The sequence below is a fragment of the Sinocyclocheilus rhinocerous genome, unplaced genomic scaffold (genome assembly GCF_001515625.1).
Source record: "Sinocyclocheilus rhinocerous isolate Xijiao unplaced genomic scaffold, SAMN03320098_v1.1 scaffold484, whole genome shotgun sequence".
NCBI lineage: Eukaryota > Metazoa > Chordata > Actinopteri > Cypriniformes > Cyprinidae > Sinocyclocheilus > Sinocyclocheilus rhinocerous.
In genome coordinates, this window is record NW_015658063.1 from 160,872 (window position 1) to 181,606 (window position 20,735).

General features: G+C 36.1%; 1 protein-coding gene across 2 annotated transcripts in view; it reads right to left on the bottom strand.

Moving 5' to 3' along the window:
• Positions 1 to 10,434, bottom strand: part of LOC107722074 (translation initiation factor eIF-2B subunit gamma-like) — a 38,573-nt gene extending 28,139 nt beyond the window's left edge. For both annotated transcript variants that reach the window (XM_016530299.1, XM_016530298.1), the window contains exons 1-3: positions 10,160 to 10,434; positions 9,760 to 9,916; positions 5,786 to 5,943 (exon numbers count right to left, since the gene is read on the bottom strand). In XM_016530299.1, coding sequence (XP_016385785.1) covers positions 5,786 to 5,943; positions 9,760 to 9,907 — 306 coding nt within the window. In that variant the 5' untranslated portion in view covers positions 9,908 to 9,916; positions 10,160 to 10,434. The remainder of the gene's footprint in view (positions 1 to 5,785; positions 5,944 to 9,759; positions 9,917 to 10,159) is intronic.
• Positions 10,435 to 20,735: the final 10,301 nt, after the last annotated feature.

Genomic DNA, 20,735 nt, shown 5'->3' on the forward strand with positions numbered 1-20,735 from the left:
TTCAAAGTAGCCAATAGACAGGCAATGTCTGGAAATGTGTACTCCAGTCCCAGAGTACATAAAAGGAACACAGAGCGAAGGCAAAGCAACCACATAATGGCTATCGTTCAAACATCCAAACATTTACCATGACTTCACAGTCAACCAAGAATGTACACTGATGAAACGTAAAAAATGTGACCAATGCCAGCCCACCCATCGTAAACCACCCAAGTAAATCGATCTGTCGCTGCAGCTCTAACCACTTAACATTTCATAGATGGGGTTTCTATTTTTGAGGGGACCCAACAAGTGGCCAAATGCCTGAAGCCTGACAACGGCAGTGCCCTCTTGGCCGCTGGGAGGGGAGGGAGTTAGAAAGGCTGGATCAGCGGCCTGCCTTAGTCACAGAGCCACTGAAGGTCTGGAGTGGGCGTCAGCTGTTGGATCATCTGAGCACCGCTGACGCTGGGCCTTTCAGTAGGCCTTGGTGCTGCGCTGCACTGGAGGAGAGGCACAGGGAGGTCAGGCCACCCACAGACACTTACAGTTCTGCTTGGCTGCCCCCTGGGCCAGCCAGGTGAGACCACCCAAGAGCAGAGGAGAGGAAGAGATGGGAAAAAGAGGGTGGAGAGAGGAGGACAGGATATGAGGGAATAAAAAGGAAGGGAAGTAGAAATGTGGCTCACACTAGTATGCCACTACAGACACGCTTACTTGCAAACAATTGGTCTGTCAAGACTGCGTTAGGTTGTACTGAAAAACAATACACATTTACTTCCCAAATGTTACAATTTGAACTGAATAAAAAAAAGAAGACTGTCCTCGATTTCTTGAGTAAAATTCAGTGGGGGTGCTAGCTGCTTTCTAGAAAATGTTGAGAAAACTTTGGTGACAATTTCAAATAAACTACTATTTTGTCATATTTGTGTGTGTGTGTTTTAATTTCATATAAAAAAAGTAATATTCAGACAATTGTAATTTTTTTGAGACAACAGATCTCTATGAAATAAATGGCAGATTTTTTTATTATTATTAATTTAATAGAAATGCTATTTAACACTAAGTGCATATAAAGAAAATGTACAGTGGGTACGGAAAGTATTCAGACCCCCTTAAATTTTTCACTCTTTGTTATATTGCAGCCATTTGCTAAAATCATTTAAGTTAATTTTTTTTTCCTCAATGTACACACAGCACCCCATATTGACAGAAAAACACAGAATTGTTGACATTTTTGCAGATTTATTAAAAAGAAAAACTGAAATATCACATGATATTTCTTAAAAAATTAAATATAATTAAATATCATAATTAAATATGATTAAATTGAGACATAATTAGAAAGTCAGTAACAAATAAAATATATAAATAAAATATATAAACAAATAAAAATATGATAAAGTATACACGGTGCACACACACATACATACACATATATATATATAAATAAATATATACATATAAAATCAATTTTGAAGTTGAGATTGAGATATTATTTCTATATAGGAGGTATGTGACATAAAATTAATTTAAAAAAAGCCAAAAATAAAGCAAAAAAAGAAAAGAAACTGCATTCTGCAAACTGCAAAAAGAAAAGAAACTGCTAGTCCAAACAAAGATGTACTGTATAAGTGCATTTTTCAGGAAAAATTAGTACACAAGTTGATCGAGAACGACTTGATCCCAGTGAACTCGGAGCCTTATTACTAACAAAAGCCAGCAGAACACTACACAACACGAAGATTATTCAGTTTCTGTACAAACATTGACTCAATGCATCAGTATGAACTCAAACACAGGTTAATGAAAGAGAGTTTTAAGAGTCAGGCACTCTGTCAGATGCTTCCATTATGTCCACGTTGTTTGCTGAAGCAATGGAGTAGACTATGCGTTTAGACCATACAATAAACGAGGATTTAGGGCCCCTATTGCCAGCACTCATCTCTCAACACGTAGTGGGGCTGTTCGTGCACTGGAGGGCTCTGCAACTCAATGCTTTTAATCTCTCATTTCTCTCTAGGATTAGAAATAAACACATCTGTGCTGTTAGCGTGCTCCAGCAAGCCCTCCTCTTCAACATTCCCTGCATTGATATTTCTTGTCAGTTAATCTCCTGTGATAAGCGTTCGCACATGTTCAAGACATCCCTCTCTCAGAGATTTTACATTTTCATAAGTGTTGTGTGCAAAGGTATGATACACATGAACAAATGCATCTGATAGACAAAATATTTTGACCTTTCTGAAAGAAACTAATTAATCTCTTCGCAGCTGCTTTAATCCAAAGTGAATTCAGTGTACACTGGGATAAAAAGCCTAAGGCCAATAGTGGGGGAACATACATACACACACACACACACACACACACTTTAATTTAATACACATATATACTGTATCGCGTACCTTGTCAGTGTCGTGCGCTTTGCTTGGCCATTTGTTGTGATAAACAGGAAAGTGTGTCCAGCTCATTTCAAATTATATTATCAGCATGAAAATTCGGGTCAGAATTTGTTTTGAAAAACAATATACTATTACATTACAAATTCTCAAAAGAATTTGAAATGCATAAAAAAATATCTCAGGACTGTCCTGGATTTCTTGGGTCAAATTCTGTAGTTGTGCCAGAAAAATTGTCAGTCTAAAAATCAGGCTTTCTAGACATTTTATTCAAAGAAACATTGGGGATAATTGTAAATAAACTAGCATTTTTTATTTTATTTTATAATTTTATTTATTTATTCAATTAAAAAGTTAAAATGATATCACTCCCCAACTGCCCAAAATTTCTTCTATTTAGCATCAATGCTTCTTTGTCCAAAATGTTTTTTATTTCCAGAAATGACAGATTTTCAATGTGGTTTCAGACATTTTCATTCCCCACTGTACTTTTTAAACAGACGTGTCTTGCTCAAGGAAGCTGAAAGCTCATGGATCATAGCTTGTGGGATTTGAACCTATAACCTTTTGGTTACTAGCCCAGATCTTTAACCACTAATTTACACCACACCCAAGGAACAGAAAAATTCTGTTTCTGTGACTAGTTTCAAACTACCTTAAATCCAACAGTGACCCTAAAAGCCCACCAGGATGTTTCCTTACCGCCCAATTCCATCTACACAACAACACTTACACATGTCCTGCAGGCCCATGAACGCCAGCAAGGCTTGAGGAAGGGTTCTGACATCATGTGTTTGTGGAGTTAGCCGTCTCTGGCCACTGGGCTTTCAACAGGTGAAATGAGGCACTCTGTGGAGTTGGCCCCATCAGTGCGGGGCTGCACGGATCAAAGATCCCCCTGTGGCACACAGGATCTGCCCCTCACATCATTCCACTGACCCCAGGCCAGCTCACATGGGAGACAGGTGAGGCTGTGTATGCCTGCCAGGCTTTTACACGCTTCTGGGCACACGCACATGCTTACATGGACGTGGTGCTCATGCTGTTATTATGTTTCTTCCATTTAGTCACCATGCTATGGTTAACTCTGAGCACAATGATTTACAGTGACGAAAATTCATCACATCATTGTGTTGCTAACTCTTTTATGACCCTCCTTCATCACTGAGCACTCCTTACATGTCAAATTAGTTGCTACATCATTACTGGCTACAAACCAGTCCACAAATATTATTTAGGCAGTTCTATGAAACAGTGAAATGCTGAAATTCATCATTAGATAATTATCTTCATCACATTCAAAATCATTCCATGGCATTTTTGTGTTAAAAAAGCTGAAATGAGGTATAAATTGTGATTACAACAAAGCACAAATTAGTCTTCCAGAACTTTAACACTCACTGTTCTGGGATGGTAGAATAATCTTTCAAAATCTCTGAACAGCCCTCACTATCTTCAATTGTGGGCAATGAAGAAAAAGGGCTGGCAATTTAATTTAAAAACAAAACAAAAAAACTGTTATGTAATAAAACTTGTCTTTCTGTCAGTAGAAACGCAAAAACAGTTATGAAATCAGTGTTACAAGTAGGGATGTCAATTTTCGATCATTTCCATGATCGATCATCATTTAAATTAACGATCAATTAATCGATTAATCGTTAACTTTAATGCAGCAAAATGCGTCTATTGCAGCAGCACGCAGTCACCGGCATGACAGGTTGTGCAAAAGCCACTCAAAAAAAAAAAAACAGCTTTCTCACCCGAATTAAAGGGGATTTAGTCTGAATAAAATGCTAGTAGCAGGATTGTAAAATGAATAGATATGATCATTTGATAAAATGAAGAGAGCGCGACGTACGTTTGAGATCATTTTACTTTGTTGACTGTTTCCTATCCCGACACGGAGACCGCTGAACGCGCCTCTTTAAATGGTTTCGTGGTGCTCGTTATTGTATTTTAAAACACTAGTATTAATTTGTTCCCTCATTTTAGTTAAATCATGGATTATTTAAGGAACAAAATTAATGAAACATGGACAGTGGCCACAAATTAATAAGTCGTAGGAACGAATTAACAAGTTGTAGGAATGAATAGCCTATCCTTTCCCCGCACTGTCCCGCAGCCCTGCAACCTTCACCTAATTGTTTCAAATATGAAATAATTATCTGGGGAAATGACTGGTACTACATTTCTATTGCATTCCATGTTGAAGAACTTTGTGTTGTTTCTATTTTAATGTACTTTTAAAGTTTAAATCACATTAAAAGCTTAATTTGTAATTATGAGTGAATGATGATGCATTTATATACCGTCACCGTCACTCACAGCCGCTCGCACGTGTTTTGCGCATGAGCCGCAGGCAGCCCAAAATTAAACGACTTAATCGACCATGATAGCTTTAATCGATTGCATCTCTTATCGACAATTAATCGATCATCGATTAATCGTCGACATCCCTAGTTACAAGACTAGCGAAAACTAGACTGAACTGGACTTTTTTCCCTTTTGGAAGTTTTTTCCTTTTGCCAAAAAACTTCAACATCCACAATGCACTTTTGATTCTGGTGCCATCCCTCTGTCGAGCCGACTGTCCATAAGTGGGAATACAAAAATATGGAAGTTTGATCTGACTCTGTATTGTTAAAAAAATATAAACTGAGATATATGGGTGCGCGGAGAAAGAGTATACATTGTTAATTTACATATACTACAGAAGTTGGTTGAAAATTGACAAACTTATCCTTTAAATGTGGTTTCTCCTAAAACAAAAATAAAAAATGTTTCATTGTTTCTTTGTCGCACCTACATGTCTGCATTAGCCTCACAGTGTCCATGATTTTGCCAAGAAAAACATTTTCCTGGATCAACATCTTGTTCATTCCTACTAACCAATCAGATTAGAGTAAGGAGCTTTAATATAATTTCCCTCTCATTTTAGGCAGTTTATGGTTAGGGTTGTGGTTAAGGATGTTTTCTTTGAGAGGAATGTTGTTTCAGGAGCAACAAAAGATTTTGATCCTGTTACTTAGCAAAATCAGTCACAATTCTGGAATTTTGCATTGAAGCATTTCTCAGGTTACTGTACTGCTACTAACGTGTAAGCATTTTTTAAGTATTAGAGGCACAAATCCCATGCTTTTTGTTGTGACAACAATTAGATATGTAAATATTCTATTTCATAATATTATTAATATTATTAGAAAAGCATGAAATCAGCTAGTTTTAAACATCAAATTTGCTTCTCCTCCCTCCCCCATTAAAAATAGTAAGAGGTCTTAGCCTTCTTGACCATCCAAATATGAACAATTCCGGCCCTTTTTGGTGTCCTGGTTTTTGGAAAGTGATAAATGTCAATGAAAGAAATGTTACAACTCAGTGTTATCCTATGATATTGACACTTGACGCACCTTGATCTTTTGCTGTATGTGTCGAAGGGCATCTGCAGTGCCCATGTCAGTTTCCTCCTGAATACATACAACATCCAACCTCATCTTCACATCCGTCTTCAGGCGCTGATCGGTGCTCAGGGCCTTCTGAACCTCTTTAGTGGTTATGACAATCACCTCTGGAAAAAGAACGTAATGATAACACTCAGATGAATCAAGGAATTAACCAAAAGCAAAATACCTTGTGCTCACCAAGGCAGCATTTATTTGATCAAAAATATTGAAATTGCAAAACATTAATACAATTTAAAAGAAGTGTTTTGTCAATTTTAATATTTTTAAAATGTAATTTATTCCTGTGATGGCAACGCTGAATTCTTAGCAGTCACTGAGGAAACATTTCTTGTGGAAACTGATACTTTTTTTTTTTCAGGATTCTTTGATTAATAGAAAGTAAATAGAGAGGATTATTATTTGAAATAGAAATCTTTTGTAACATTATAAATGTCTTCACTATCACTTTTAATCAATTTAAAGCAGCACTATATAACTTCTGTGTTCAAAATGTGCAAAATGTACATAATGAGCGAGTACTTCATGAATTCATCTTCCATACCGCGTTTTTGTCTTATTCCGAATCACTACGATACACTTATAATAAGTACAAGTCGGGTCGTCACCACTGCGGAGTAACACATACCTGCGTGAATCGCCATAGACATAAACTTAGAGAAGTAGCTCCGGTTGGAATGTTCTTCCGCGGGATGTGTGCAGTTCTGTTTATTAACCGCTAGAGCACCAAAAGTTACATAGTGCTGCTTTAATGCATCCTTGCTGAATTAAATCGTACTGTCCCAAAAATGTTTAATGGTAATTTATAAAATTATGCAAGTGATAGCAGTTTAGATAGGATTTGTTTTTGTGGGAAAAGAGATGTTTTGTTTCACTACACCATTGGTTAAGCACAGTACACACTTTACCTGTGATACCTCAGACTTGTAAAAAAAAATAGATTAGACAAAACACCTTCAATTGAATCTTTGTGAACTATTTGTCATATGCCCAATGAGAGAAACTTTCAGCCAACTGGAAGAAGTTTGTCCCAGAATTCTGCTTTACTGCGTAAATATTTTCTAACGAAGCAGCTTACTTACCATAGTTTGTGCTAAGACTTGTAAAAGCTAATTGCAGGGTCTTGCTGGCTGGCACTCTGGCTGTTAAGAGGACAGACTGTGCCACACATAAAGGTGCATACTGTACTGCTGGGCAGGCAAAGGGCCATACCCACAAACTCCACACCAGCTGGACCGCATGGTTAGTCAATACAGCTAGGTGTGAACAATAAATAAACATTTAATTATCATGAAGGCATTAAACACAAATACTCAAAATGGTACACGCCCCCTACTGGCTCTCAAACGTGGTAAAGCAATGAAGTGAACACAGGGCTCGAAGTTAACGTTTTGGATTTATTTCCACAAAAAAAACACCCTTATTTTACATTTTTAAGGTATGGATGGGGTTTTCCTGTATTTTAAGCATGAAATTCTATAAATACAAATATATGTAGCCTAGGATTAGGACTGACACGTAAAATGAAGCAGAATAAGTTATAGATGTAATAACTCAAACATAAAATGTAAATAAATAAATTTTTAAATGTACTAAGACATTTAAATGGTTTATTTCCATTTCATTTATGTTTTAAAATGTAGATAAAAAAATTTAATAGTCTATTGATTTGACCATTTAAACTATTATTTATTTCCATTTTTATGTTAGAATAAAATTAAGAAAACGTAATTATTAAAAATTAACTTACCTTATTCCTTACTAGCACTAGTAAATTGCATATTGCTCCATGCTATGCTGGCCCAAAACAGTGTTTAAGGGTGGGCCTGCTGAAGGTCTCCTATTTCTAAGCTATGTGGAGGAAAGCTGGCCTAAAACATAAGGCACACTGCCATTTATCCTCAAGTACTAGACTGCAGTTGATTTATTACAGAGTTGAAATGATCCAACATTAGTTGTCTGGGGTGCATTTGACTCTGTGTAATTGCATCTTGGCTTTATTACATTTGTCTTTTACCAGTCTAGTCTGTCAACTAGGCAATACATCCACCTCTACAATTTGAATGTATAAATTTAGGACACTTAGTCATCCCTCATTTTTATTTATATATACCAATGATATACAGCCATATAAAGCATAATACGCTGTCAAAATATGAAAACTGCAAAATCTAGTTGTTTTATCCAGCTCCTGTTCCCTGACAAAAAGAGCCTTGACACTAAAAACAAGATGCAACATAAGTGCTGGTCTGTGCGGGTGGCTTTAACATGGAAACCACGGCATTAGAGTACGTCAACTGTAAAAACAGCTCTACCTTTCCTATTTAGGAAATAAGGACTTTATTAGTTCAATTTAAGCAGCCTGCACAAATTATTACCACCTGCAGCTTAAATGTGTTGTGAGCAATTTCAGCTGTTTTGTTAACTTCCACCACACCCACCCACTCCTCAAAACCCACCCCCAAAGACATATCATCCAAACTCATGTCAGCAAACCCACGCAAAGTGATTCACAGACAGAGAGTTTCTGATTGGCTATAAAAGCATGAGTCTGGCCTCAATTGTTCTAGGTTTGTTGTTTACAGACCAAGACTGCCAGAGAGAAAGGTTTCTCGGGACACCTATTTCAGTGATTTCTGTCTAACTGTTACTGAATAAATTTTTTTCCTCATCATCTTGATTTAACTATGGTAAGCATGGAAGCATACAAGTATATTATAAAAAGCAGGCAATTCTTTAGCAATATACCAGTCATAAATAATTATTAATGTAAAAATTATTTTTTTTTAAAAGTTTCATTTGCATAACACCTTTTTCACAAGAAAAGCAGCTTAAAGTGCTTTAAAATTTTTACAAAAGCATTACAATGAGCATATAAAACCAGGTAAAATACCATATTACAAAATAAGATTATAAAATCCACTTTATAATGATAATAAAAGAATATAAAAAAAATCAGTATACATGAAATCCATAAGAAAAATGGAAATTAAATAATAAAATGTAATAATTGTTTTTTAATAAAATTAAATAAAAATATTATTAATACTAATAATACTAAAATACTTCATTAGACCTGTGTTATTTTAGTATCATTGAGATACTATTATTGTTTTAATTAATATTTTGAATCAGTTCATTTTCATTTTAGTTCAAGTTTTAGTAATTGTGGTGTGTGTTTTGTCCTTTATATATCTGTATAGTTTTTATTAATCTTTATTTACATTTTAGTTGTAGTTATTTAAGTACATCAAGTACAAACTGAATTAAAATTAGAAATGTTTATATATTTATTAGTGCTGTCAAACGATTAATCGTGATTAATCGCATCCAAAATTAAAGTTTTTGTTTACATAATATATGTATGTGTACTGTGTATATTTATGTATATATAAATATATACATATACATATACATATATATTTATTTATACATATAATATTTTAAATATATTTATTTATAATATAAATTATATGAATATAAATATAGACATGTAAATATTTTCAATTTTTATTTTTTTCCCTATATTCCTTTTTTTCCCCTACGGTTTATTTTCTATGGTTTATTATAAAACCGTGAAATAGACAGAACACTTCAGAAACTGAACTAGCAGATATGTATGCCATTGAATTGCATTTTGCATTTTTATTTAATTAAACTATTTTTTTGTCCTCTTTCTGTCCTTTGGCACTCAGCAAACATGAAAAAAATGACCAAAACACTGAGCAACGTTAGCAACAGCCATCAAACAAACTTCATTGATTCATAATAAACGAAAAACAGAAATAAAATAAGTCTACCCATATATCTCTATATCAGAATATACTAACACTAAACATCTGAAAACAAAAATACCAACTTTTCTCATGGGGCAAAATGTCACATTTAATGAACTTTGTTTTCTGATATGACAGAATGTTTACCTTCAAAGCCCACTCTCTCCAGCAGGTTGAGGGGGTACCAGATGAGGGGTCTGTTGCCCACAGGTAGCAGAGGTTTGGGGGTGTTATAGGTGAGATCCATCATCCTGGAGCCTCCACCTGCTGCCATCAGCACCGCCTGCAGCTCCATCCCTAACACCTGCAGGACAAAACAAACAACACATTCAGTCTAACTGCAACAGCTCTCACAACAAAACATCGTACTAGACTGACAGACAGAACCTTATGTTGAATATTCCTTGATTCAACATGCTTTTCAAAACAGGACCCTTATTTCATCATCTACACAACGTCAACCGAGACGCACTGCAAAACTAACCGCTTCTGACGCTATTATTTATTATCGTTTAAACAAGTTTAGAAACACAAACACTCGGCTTACCTGTATTGCTAGTCCAAATGTTTATGATTGGTCAAGTATTGAGTCCGTGCACGTGAAAATCTGCAGCACTGTAGCAGACGCTCATGTGGATCAGTCTGTCACTAGACTCGCTATCTTCAAACACTTACTGCTAAAACTAAGAGAATCTACTTAAACACAAAGAATACGAATAACTAAAAATCCTCAGAATGTTTTATCTGTACAATACAATAACTGACCAGATATTTCGAGATAATGATATAAGACCGCTACTTGTAAATGGGTCGTACGGAAATCATGACCAGTAACTTTGGTTCCGCACAGAAAATCAGTTCCCCTATTTGAAGCAGAATGAGAAAGCGTCACTTCAATTTTTCTTTTATTTATTTATTTATTTTAATTATGTATATAAATATACTATATATTACAAATGTGCAAATTTACAATTTGATTTATATAATAATGTTTTTTTATTTATTTTATGCAGCAGTAAACAGCAGTAGGGTAGGGTTTTTGTAGCTAAATGTAAAAGCAAAAAGGCGTCTAGAGGAAAATATTTTTGTAACGTATGATACTGATAGATAAATCAACCATCTTTTCCCGCTTTTTGTTTGAGTTTATGCTTTTGCTGTTTTTTATTCTTTCATTCTCGTATTTTGTTGTTTGCATAATTTGCAAACATCATTTTTTGTTCATTATTAATTTACTTTTTCTTTTGTTTTAATGTGCATATCAGAGGAGTTTGAGAAGGGGTTGTAAAAATTTTTATGTTTAAAGTAATATGAATATGACATGCTAAGTAGTCTACTGAAACTTAAAAATATGGTTTATAACAATACAACACAGTCTATAATTTTACACATAATGAAATATATCTTTAATCTTGTTTACATTTCATTGACCAATTCATTTTCCAGTTTCATAGCATCCAACATCTCTTAAAAAATGTAATACCCACGATAAATTGCTGTAATGTGGTATTACTCACCACTGTCATCATGAAACAAATGACATAAACTGACAGAAAATACTGAATGTTTCTCAAAGTGTTTGAATGTCCAATATTAATATATTATGGTTTTAGATCAGCAACAACTGTAGCTTATAACTATTTTGGCAGAATAGTTACCATGTTACAATTTTGTAATAGCTTTTTCCTTCCCCCGTCAACAATTCTCCCTTTTTCTAGAGTTCACTTGGAACCTAAGTGTATTAAGAATACATCCAGTTTCCCTCCACCCATATCCCCTCAGTCAACAGGCATGGCCCAAATCCCAATTCACAGACCTCCGATGTAACAGCAAATTGAACTCTGGGAATGTGGCTTAGCTTTGTTTTCTCTGGACAGGAGATGAGCTTCATTGGTTGCTGCCTGCAGAAGAAACATTGGAATAACAGAGCAGGCTGCCTCCATTAGAAAAAAAGCAGAAGGAAAAGTTAAAGCAAAGGAAATATTGATGTTAAAGCTCTAATGTGTGCTGAATTCACACCTTTGCTGTTTCCTAACACCAACTGTTTGTGATTCACACTCTCCAAAAACTTTGGCCACCTTATCTTTTCTTCTTTAGTAAAGTGAAGCAACATTTTTAAAGGATAACCCGAGAAATCTCATATGGATTACATGACCCAAGTTTAACATCTGGTGTACTGCCTGAACGGACCGCTGCAATTTCTGTGGGGTCATGTTAAATGATCACAAACAGAGAGCAAAAACAAGCATTCTCATTTACATTTTTATGTCCAGCTAAGCAAGCAAATCTGCTTTTCGTTTGGTCTGCATGGGGGAAATGATGCTAAATGTTGGTGATGTGCATCATTGAAAGTAAATTGGTTAAAACAGATGTGCACAATACAAATTAAGCCCATACATTCAATCATTCATCAAATACTGCTGAAACATGTTCACATGCGGTTCTGTGGAATCAATAAAGCCTTAAATGGCTTATTATAAAATGGCAGCAATAATGTGAAGAAGTAATAAAACAAGTAAAAGAAGGTTATACTTAACAAACATCTTTATATTAGTCATAAAAATGCAATATTGGTCAACCTCGAACTATTGAATACATGCAGATTAAAACTAAAAAGCCTGAATTTTTTTCAGATTTGACCGTTACTTCTTACAAATTTCAAAGTGAAGTCCATTTTAACATCCATGCAATCTGGCAACCATCATCTCTGAAATCCAGCCATAAGAGTTTTAATGTTCTGTTCTAATACCTCTGATTCATCTTTATTTACAAGCTGTTCACTACAGATGGCAATATTTTTGTCATTACAGCAGCAGGCTCTTGTTCAAGAAAAGACGGTAATAAAAGTCAGTCCAGGCCACTGACACTTCTCTAGTGATTATCTGCTCTTTTACAGCACTAACCTGTGACCATGACAAACTCTGGAGGGATTAAGACTAAAGGCAGACATGATTGTGCTGATGATGGCATGGAGGGATGGGGCACAGAGAGGAAATGTGGCACAGGTGTTGCATTATGGAACACAGTCCTTGATGAGTGATATTTGAGATGAACATGAACAAAAACTTTCATAAAACCTTTAAGATGCAATCTAATCCGAAACAAACTGAGTAACACGTATATGATTAAGACTATTTTAAAAAGTTCAAATAGTAACTTATGTATGTATATTACAATATTATAATTTATATTATATTATAATTACAAAACATATCATAGATAGATAGATAGATAGATAGATAATATTTTAAATAATGAAAATAATATTTGAAAATAGCAATAAACCTATCCAAAAATGTAAGAAATATGAAAAATATTCATATGAATAGTGTGTGTGTATATATAAACAGTATATACAGTATATACAGTGTGTATGTATGTGTATATATACTGTATATAGTATATATATATATATATATATATATATATATAAAGTCAAAGTCTGCTTTATTGTCAATTCTGCCACATGTACAGCATGTGGCTAAAATGCATCTAATAAAACTGGATGTCTTGTTGATTATAGGATTTCAATATGCATTTAAGTGTAAAATTGTAAAATTTGTGACAAATCCTCTGAGCCTTATGTTATCAAGATAACTGATCCTGACAATTTGCCATTGGAGCAGTCAACAAAAAGACTTTCCAGCACAGGATAATGAGTCCAGATAGATAGATCCAAAGCAGAGTCACAAGGCTACCACAGACTTGAAGCTCTGCCTCGATTTCCTATTCCTGGCCATCGCAGCTCTTGTAAATCATTCTCAATTCTCTTAAACAAGCCAGTTGGATTAGGTTGGTTTAGATCATAAACATTTGCAGGGCCAGACCACCCAGCGAGTGAGACTCAGGCCTGACCGCTGCCTCGTTGCGAGCCACGGCCAGGCAGAAAGCACAACACGCTCAGTGTGGTTTGTGTTTGCAGCACTTCCTGGACAGAGAGAGAGAGAGAGAGCGACAAAACACCACCACCACCTTATTCACGGTCAGCCACCGATAGACTGTGACATAGATAAATACACTGGGCTCCACGGGCTCCATACTCCTCTGTCCTGCGCATCTCAGAAAGCCCTTTTTCATTCACTGCTCCTGTGGAAAAAAAGAAATCTGCCATTCACAAGGCTTTACAGGATGGCTTCACAGACATAATAATGCATGTGGAAACAGAAAAGGATTCTTGTTATGACAAGTGAAGGAACAGAAAAACATTTTGTGTTGTTTACTTGAGAGATTAAGGATTACTCTGGTGTGGTCTCAAGTATGGTGTCCAAGTGAAGCACTGCTCCACTCAAAGTATTGGGTTAAAAGACCTGAGGAATTAACCTAGAGTTTGACAGAGTCTGGGCACATGGTTTTCATTAATGCACAATTGGACTCTGCTGTAGCAGGTCTCCCAGTGAGTGCTAGTTGACATGGAGGTTGAACTGTGAGAATACACATTCACAGTCCCATTAGCAACTGATAATGGTACATAAATCATGACCACACAACCGTTCGGTTAGTTTCACGCCAAACTGCAGCACTGTTTAGTGGTGAAGGTATTTATGGTTGCGCGTTTGTAAATGACGATGAGCAAAAAGACTTATAGGTCCGAATGGCGTTGATGTGCTTGTGATATTATAAATTCAGGATTTTTCATTTTACATGCAATTTGCATGCAAACAACTTGTCTACACAAAATAAATAAATATAAAAATATCAATCAAAATACAATTTCTTTATTGGCATATGGTTCCATGAAGAACATCCATGAAATCTTTCTATTGCACAACAGGTTCTTCATAGCAGAAAACGGATTTTTAGATTTTTTTTGGAAACTTTATATGCAAAAATGTGTTCATTATATTATTATTTGTTGATTGTGATTATTGATGTTTGTGTGTGTTTTTCACATAGCAGCATTTCTTGCAGCTGCAAAAAGGAATAAGAAACCATTTTAAAAGGGATGTCCTAATCTTTCATTACTGTGAGCATTTTAGTGTTGCCTAAAGATATCAACAAAGCTTTTTAAAAACCTCTACTAAATTCTAGCTGTTTTGATCACAACAGTGCAATATTCACATATTTTACAATGTCCGATGGTGATAACAAGAGCTGGAAATGAATGGGTGGTGCTTTATATGGCAGCTGTTGGAATGGAAGTCCTATATTGTGATTAAATGAGCCAGTCAGGTTTTTGAAAGATGCAACACCTCTTGAAACACAATGTTTGCAAACTGTTCTGGAGTGTTTACAAAGCCCCACACATGACATGCATGGAAAAAAAATAATGAAACACTGTGGCAAAGATTTTGTTCCTATGTCTTATTCATTTGTTCCATTGTTTTAGTAAAATCACGGCCCCGATTTATATAAAATGAGAGAACAAATTAGTACAACGTTAGGGAAAGAATTAATGTGTTGAATCTGTGGGAACAAACACTTAACAAAGATATACATTTTTTCCCACGTCATGTGCAGCGGTCACCTGAAGTATTTCACCTTTAAAGCATAGGTGTAGGCCTACATGTATGCATATTACCTAAATAATGGAAAATGGCACCAAGTGAACGTTTTTTAAGAGTCATTAGAGATGGATTCTTCAGTCATCATTTTATTAAAAATCAGATTTTTTTTTTTAATAATATAATTATAAGACACTTTTTAGTGTCTTCAAATATAGGCTTCGTTTGTCAGTGTAAGGAATGACAGGTGTGATCTCAATCTCTCCAGTTCATACAACTGCTGTACATGCAGTATTCTAGTAGCTATTTGAGTCGAAAGAAAGAATAACCGATGCCAATCCCCTCATGCGGAATCGCCACAGAAGGCTGCTTGGTTTGAAAGTGATTTCTCTGTGAGCTATTGATTCATTGCTATTTACAGTAGATAATGGGCCTTTTTTGCCAGCAAAATATCACAAATGTTGCTGTACTTTAAACTGACGGGATCAGCTCCGGTGGAAGACAGTGGATATGGACCTAAACATCCTAGAAAAAATATGGTTGTGAGTCTTGCAGATGTTCAAGTGTGAGTGTAAAAACTGTAGAATTTAAAATGGTTTTGGTGTTATTTGTTGAATTGAGGCAATTAGTCCAGTAGCTCTTTATAGTGTTTATATTGCTCTTAAATGACTTCATTAATGCTGGTATCACTGTCACATACTGAAAGACTGTGCTCCCCAGAGATTTGTAATTTGTGATAACTGCACCGACAGTCATCATTAACTCACTGGCTTTAAACACAGGATTTGCAGGGTGACACTTCATAAAACCCTTCAGATTCCTTGTAAAGCTTATGTAGACCATTCTCCACTCTGACACAGGTCCGGGTGGCAGAGGTAAGACACATCCTAGTTGTCCCGAGCTATAGGCCAGTCTGGAAGGCCGCTCCCTTCCGGAGCTGGGGCCCTTCGAGTGCCAGGCGCCCTGTGCTAGGTGAGTGTCTGTGGCAGGGTTTTGACTGTTTTGGTTTCGGACATACTACTCTTCTCACGTACCCATTTCACCTACTATATAGTAGGTAAGTAGGCATATTTGAACGATACTTAAGTATACGTACGCCCGAATCTCGCGAGAAATAGTGCTCCATCCAGGTAAATCTCGCCTACTCTTTTGTGGATATTGAGATTTCATGCATACTTTTCCTTCGCCTACTGCTTTTTGCCTACTAAATAGTATGGAAGTATGCGGTTTCGAATGCAGCCAGGGACCATGATTAAACTCCAAAATAAAAGACATGAAAACATGAACAAGAAACATAACCCAAACATCAAACCCCACATTACAAAAGTAGCGTAACTATTTCAATTACTTTCTTAAAGTAATGTAGCTGATTACATTTTGATTACTTTTCTAAATTTATATTGAATGTTTTCAACTGTTAGTCATTTTCAAACATTTAAACCAGGCAGGGTTAACTTTACACTGATTACTGTCAGACTTTCAAAACCCTTCATCACTTGAATTAAGATTATAATAATTTAATTTTAAAGCACAGCCACCACAAAATCAGACTTTAGCACCTCTTTTTGAGATCGTTCTGGTTAAATTCAGATTTAAAATCATAACAAGAAATAGTTTAATAGCCATGATACTGTTTTTGAAATCAAATCTTGACAGGAAACACATCTAACAATGCTTTGGAAAAAAAAAGTTAATCTTAAAAAATAAAGCATATACATAAACCGTACTCTTCAAAATGCCGGAAGACGGTAACTCGGGGAGAAGAATTGCTGAATAAATTATGTTATTATTGTTTTCTTTGCGCACAAAAAGTATTCTCGTAGTTTCGTAAAATTACGGTTGAACCCCTGATGTCACATGGACTATTTTACCGATGTCCTTGCTAAGTTACGTTTCTGTGCGTTGATCGTGGTAATATCTTTGCTGTCTATGGAGGGTCAGAGATCTCTCAGATTCCATCAAAAATATCTTCATTTGTGTTTCGAAGATGAACGAAGGCCTTATGGGTTTGGAACGACATGAGGGTAATTAATGACAGAATTTTCATTTTTGGGTGAACTAACCCTTTAACAATTTCACAAGTAAGTGCAATTTAATTACACCTTTTTTCTCAGTAACTGTAACAGATTACAGTTACATTTTTTTATAATTAAGTTACATATAGCTAGTTACTCCCCAACAATGACAGCATTATTTACTGGATCTAAAAATCATCTTTTACTGCACACATCAGTCCGTCTGGTTCCTGTGATCTCTGTGTGTGTCTGCTTTGACTGTGTCCACCCCAAACCCATCGGTCTGTGAGGTCTGTGACCACACATGCTCCCCACGCCGCTTCAAACATCCCCGCTGTCTCCAGCGCTGTGCCCACACTATCTCTCTGCACGTGGGGAGCCTGCCTCCAGGCACCAAACACCGGGACTTTCTTCAGAAAACTGAGCTATATATCTCACAGTGGCTCATTACGGTTGGGGAATTTTCTGTTAATTATGATCGAGGCACATCTAAGCGGTGTTTAATCACTATTTTATGGCCAACTTGTCATAGTTGATGCATCCTGTGATATCTTCCTCCCACAGTGGCTGATGAGGCAGTCACTGTTCATTGGTGGTTGACTCACGTCTATGTGAAATTGTGCCCGTTTTATCCAGCTGGACTCAGCCCATCTTTTAGACCGAGCTAAATCTGGAAGAAAAAAGAAAGCTTAGAGTAGGTTTATAAAGGTTTGATTTATCCGTGGATGACAAGACAGGGAATAGCTTGCAGATTGCACGCCAAACACAATGGACTTAATACTAGTGTGGTTTTGTGATGAATTTTCGATGTGTGGTTTGAGTTTTGTTGTACCAATAGAGCATCTTTCACCTGCCTGGATAATACTCTAATGCGTCTGTAATGAATTACTCAACATGCTTGGATCTGAACATAGAAGATGAATGAGGAAGAAACTATGTAATGATGACAGGTATAATGATGCCCCTCATCGACAGTAATTATAGATTTGCCATCTGTATTTTTGAATATCTAGTGCCTCTGGGCAAAACGCTGGTATTTTGTCCCAAACACACTGAAGGGCTTTTGATTCTCTCTCGTCATAATTAGACCGATGAGTGCCAGACAAGTCCTCTGTGTCTCATTGTGGTTTGTTGGAGATTTCTTCTGCGGGCACTGTGAGCGAGCTGTCAGACTTAGACACCCAGCAGGTTGTCCTGAGAAATTTACTCGGCGGCCTCTGGGCTGATATCTGGCAGCATCTCCTCCATTCTCAGAGAATTCCTCATTCTTCCTGCAGTGGCTGCCAGGCTCGGAACGCTGTCGGAAACGCTGCGGCTTTGGCTGAGCGCTGTGTGAGGTCCACCTTCACTGTGCGAGCAGTCTGCTGGCAGAACAAATATGGGTGGGACTTCTTGCATGAGGCCAGGGCTCTGACTGAGTCACAGCTAGCCTGTCTATGCTCTGCTGTGAACCAAACTTCCTTCTTCTTCCTATTTCTGTGGAACCTGTGTTCAACCCTTCTTTTGGTTATGGATTATGCATTTTAGAGGTTACATTCATTACATTTTGTTCATTACATTGATTCTATTTATCAGATGTTTTATCCAAAGCATTTAAAGTATATATTTGATCAATTTTTTTGCATTCCTTGGGAATCAAACATGTGACTTTGGTGTTGTTAGCATTTAGAACCAAGCTCTATTGTTTGAGCTATAGGAAGAGAAGTTTTAGTAACTTAATGTATTCCCAATAAAAAAGTCGTTGTAATCTTTAGCCAAAATGCAACATATTATTATTTCATATTATTATTATTATTATTATTATTATTACCACTACTATTATTAAAAACTTGCTTTTCCTCTGAAATGACTTTCAAAACTTTCTGAAATTAAATTCCTCTGATGACATCACTAAGGCCATGCGGCTCTATTGTTGTCCATTAGTCAAATAGCTAATGTTTATTAATTTCTGACTCTATTCTGCAAAGTAACAGCCACTTTTCACAGTTTAATCAATTCTAATGTGTCACTGTACATTATTTTTTTTGATTAGTCGATTAATTCAACAATTATTTTCCCAATAAATCTACTGATTGTTTTCTGATTAGTCAGGTCCTTTGGTTAATTTCTTCTTCTTCTTCTTTTTTTTTTTTTAAATAAAAATACTTTATATATAAAAAAAAAACGTATACCAAAATTACCAACATAAACAAAGTTCAAGATTTTGGGGATGAAGTCTCATTTTCATTCTCACTTTGTGAAGCATCCACACAAATGAATATCACTGACTACACTGACACATTGTTCTGGGGTGCGTTTGCAAAAGCATCAGCTAACTCTGATCGCAAGTTGCATTGTTGGTAACGATGGAACTTGGGACCATATAGTTGCTTTTGGGAAAACCACCTCTGGCCAGGAGCATTGGGAATGAGCTCCAGTGAAATACAATAGTACAATATTACTGATAAATCCTTGTATATCCATGTGATTAACAGACCTGAGAATTGTTTATTTTATTTATTTATTTTGTAATAATATTTCAGCAGTCAAAGTGACAGTCGTGTGTTTTCTCTCAGCTGTTTAGAAACAGAACTAGTAATGCCAGATGCGCAAATTAATGAATTTTTGATCTAATCGGTCAATCAGCTTTGCAAAAAGGTCCAATTAAGTTTGATTCATTCGGATAGTTCACTCATGCACTGAATTGTTTGCAGTGGTTTCTCACACTGACATAGTAACAGGATATTTTATAAGACAGAAAACAACAAGAGCGCTGGATGAGCTGAATATTACCAACAATCTATTGAAGGCATTGTAGTCCTCTAAAGTTTGTCAATGATAAAGCTCTTTATTGCTTGTGCAGCTTATGAACAACTGGTAAAGACAATTTTTTGAAATGTATATCCAAAACAGTATTACAAAGAGTATCAAAATATGGACACACTTTTTTAATGGGGGGCTTGTGACCCAGTACTGATGAAAGGCTAGAAACAAATGCTTCCGTTCTGTTGGCCATACCCTGAAATGCATCATATTATGGTAAAATGAGTTACGAATGAGGCTTTCATGCAGCTTCAAGCAAAATAGTGCTATTCCAAAGAGCAATGCAGTCCATTAGCTTATATTCGAACCCATGTTTCACTGCAGATCTCTTTATTATACATATACCTGGGCAAATATTAGATTCAGAGTCTATTTTTTATGAGACTTCTTCAGTGTAAATGCAAAGGGTGAAGTTTGAAAAGCATCTCAGGATGATGCGCATCTTAAAATAATCATCCCCAAACTGTAGTAAAGCCACCCAAGCAATGTTTTCATGTTTTCACTGTGGTCGTTCACCTTCATGTTTATTATTGTGTTTAGGTGCAGTACGATGTCCCCGGAAGACTATTTGAGATGGAACCATTTAAGTTTCTGTTGAAATAAATGTTTACAGCATTCCAAACATTTTGTGTGAGAGACAGTATGTGTGGTCCTGTCGGCACCTAGTGAGAGGTGATGTCTTGTAAAGGTGTGTTTCTGTGCTCCTGCTTGTTTTACCTGTGTGTGGTTACGCGTGTGCATTTGGGAGAGAGAGAACTATGTCTGAGTCTGTGTGTGGGAGGATGTCTGCACATGTGTGAGTCCCATAACTTTTTAACCAAAGTTTACACACACACACACACAATTAAAAAAAGGAGGACAAAACATC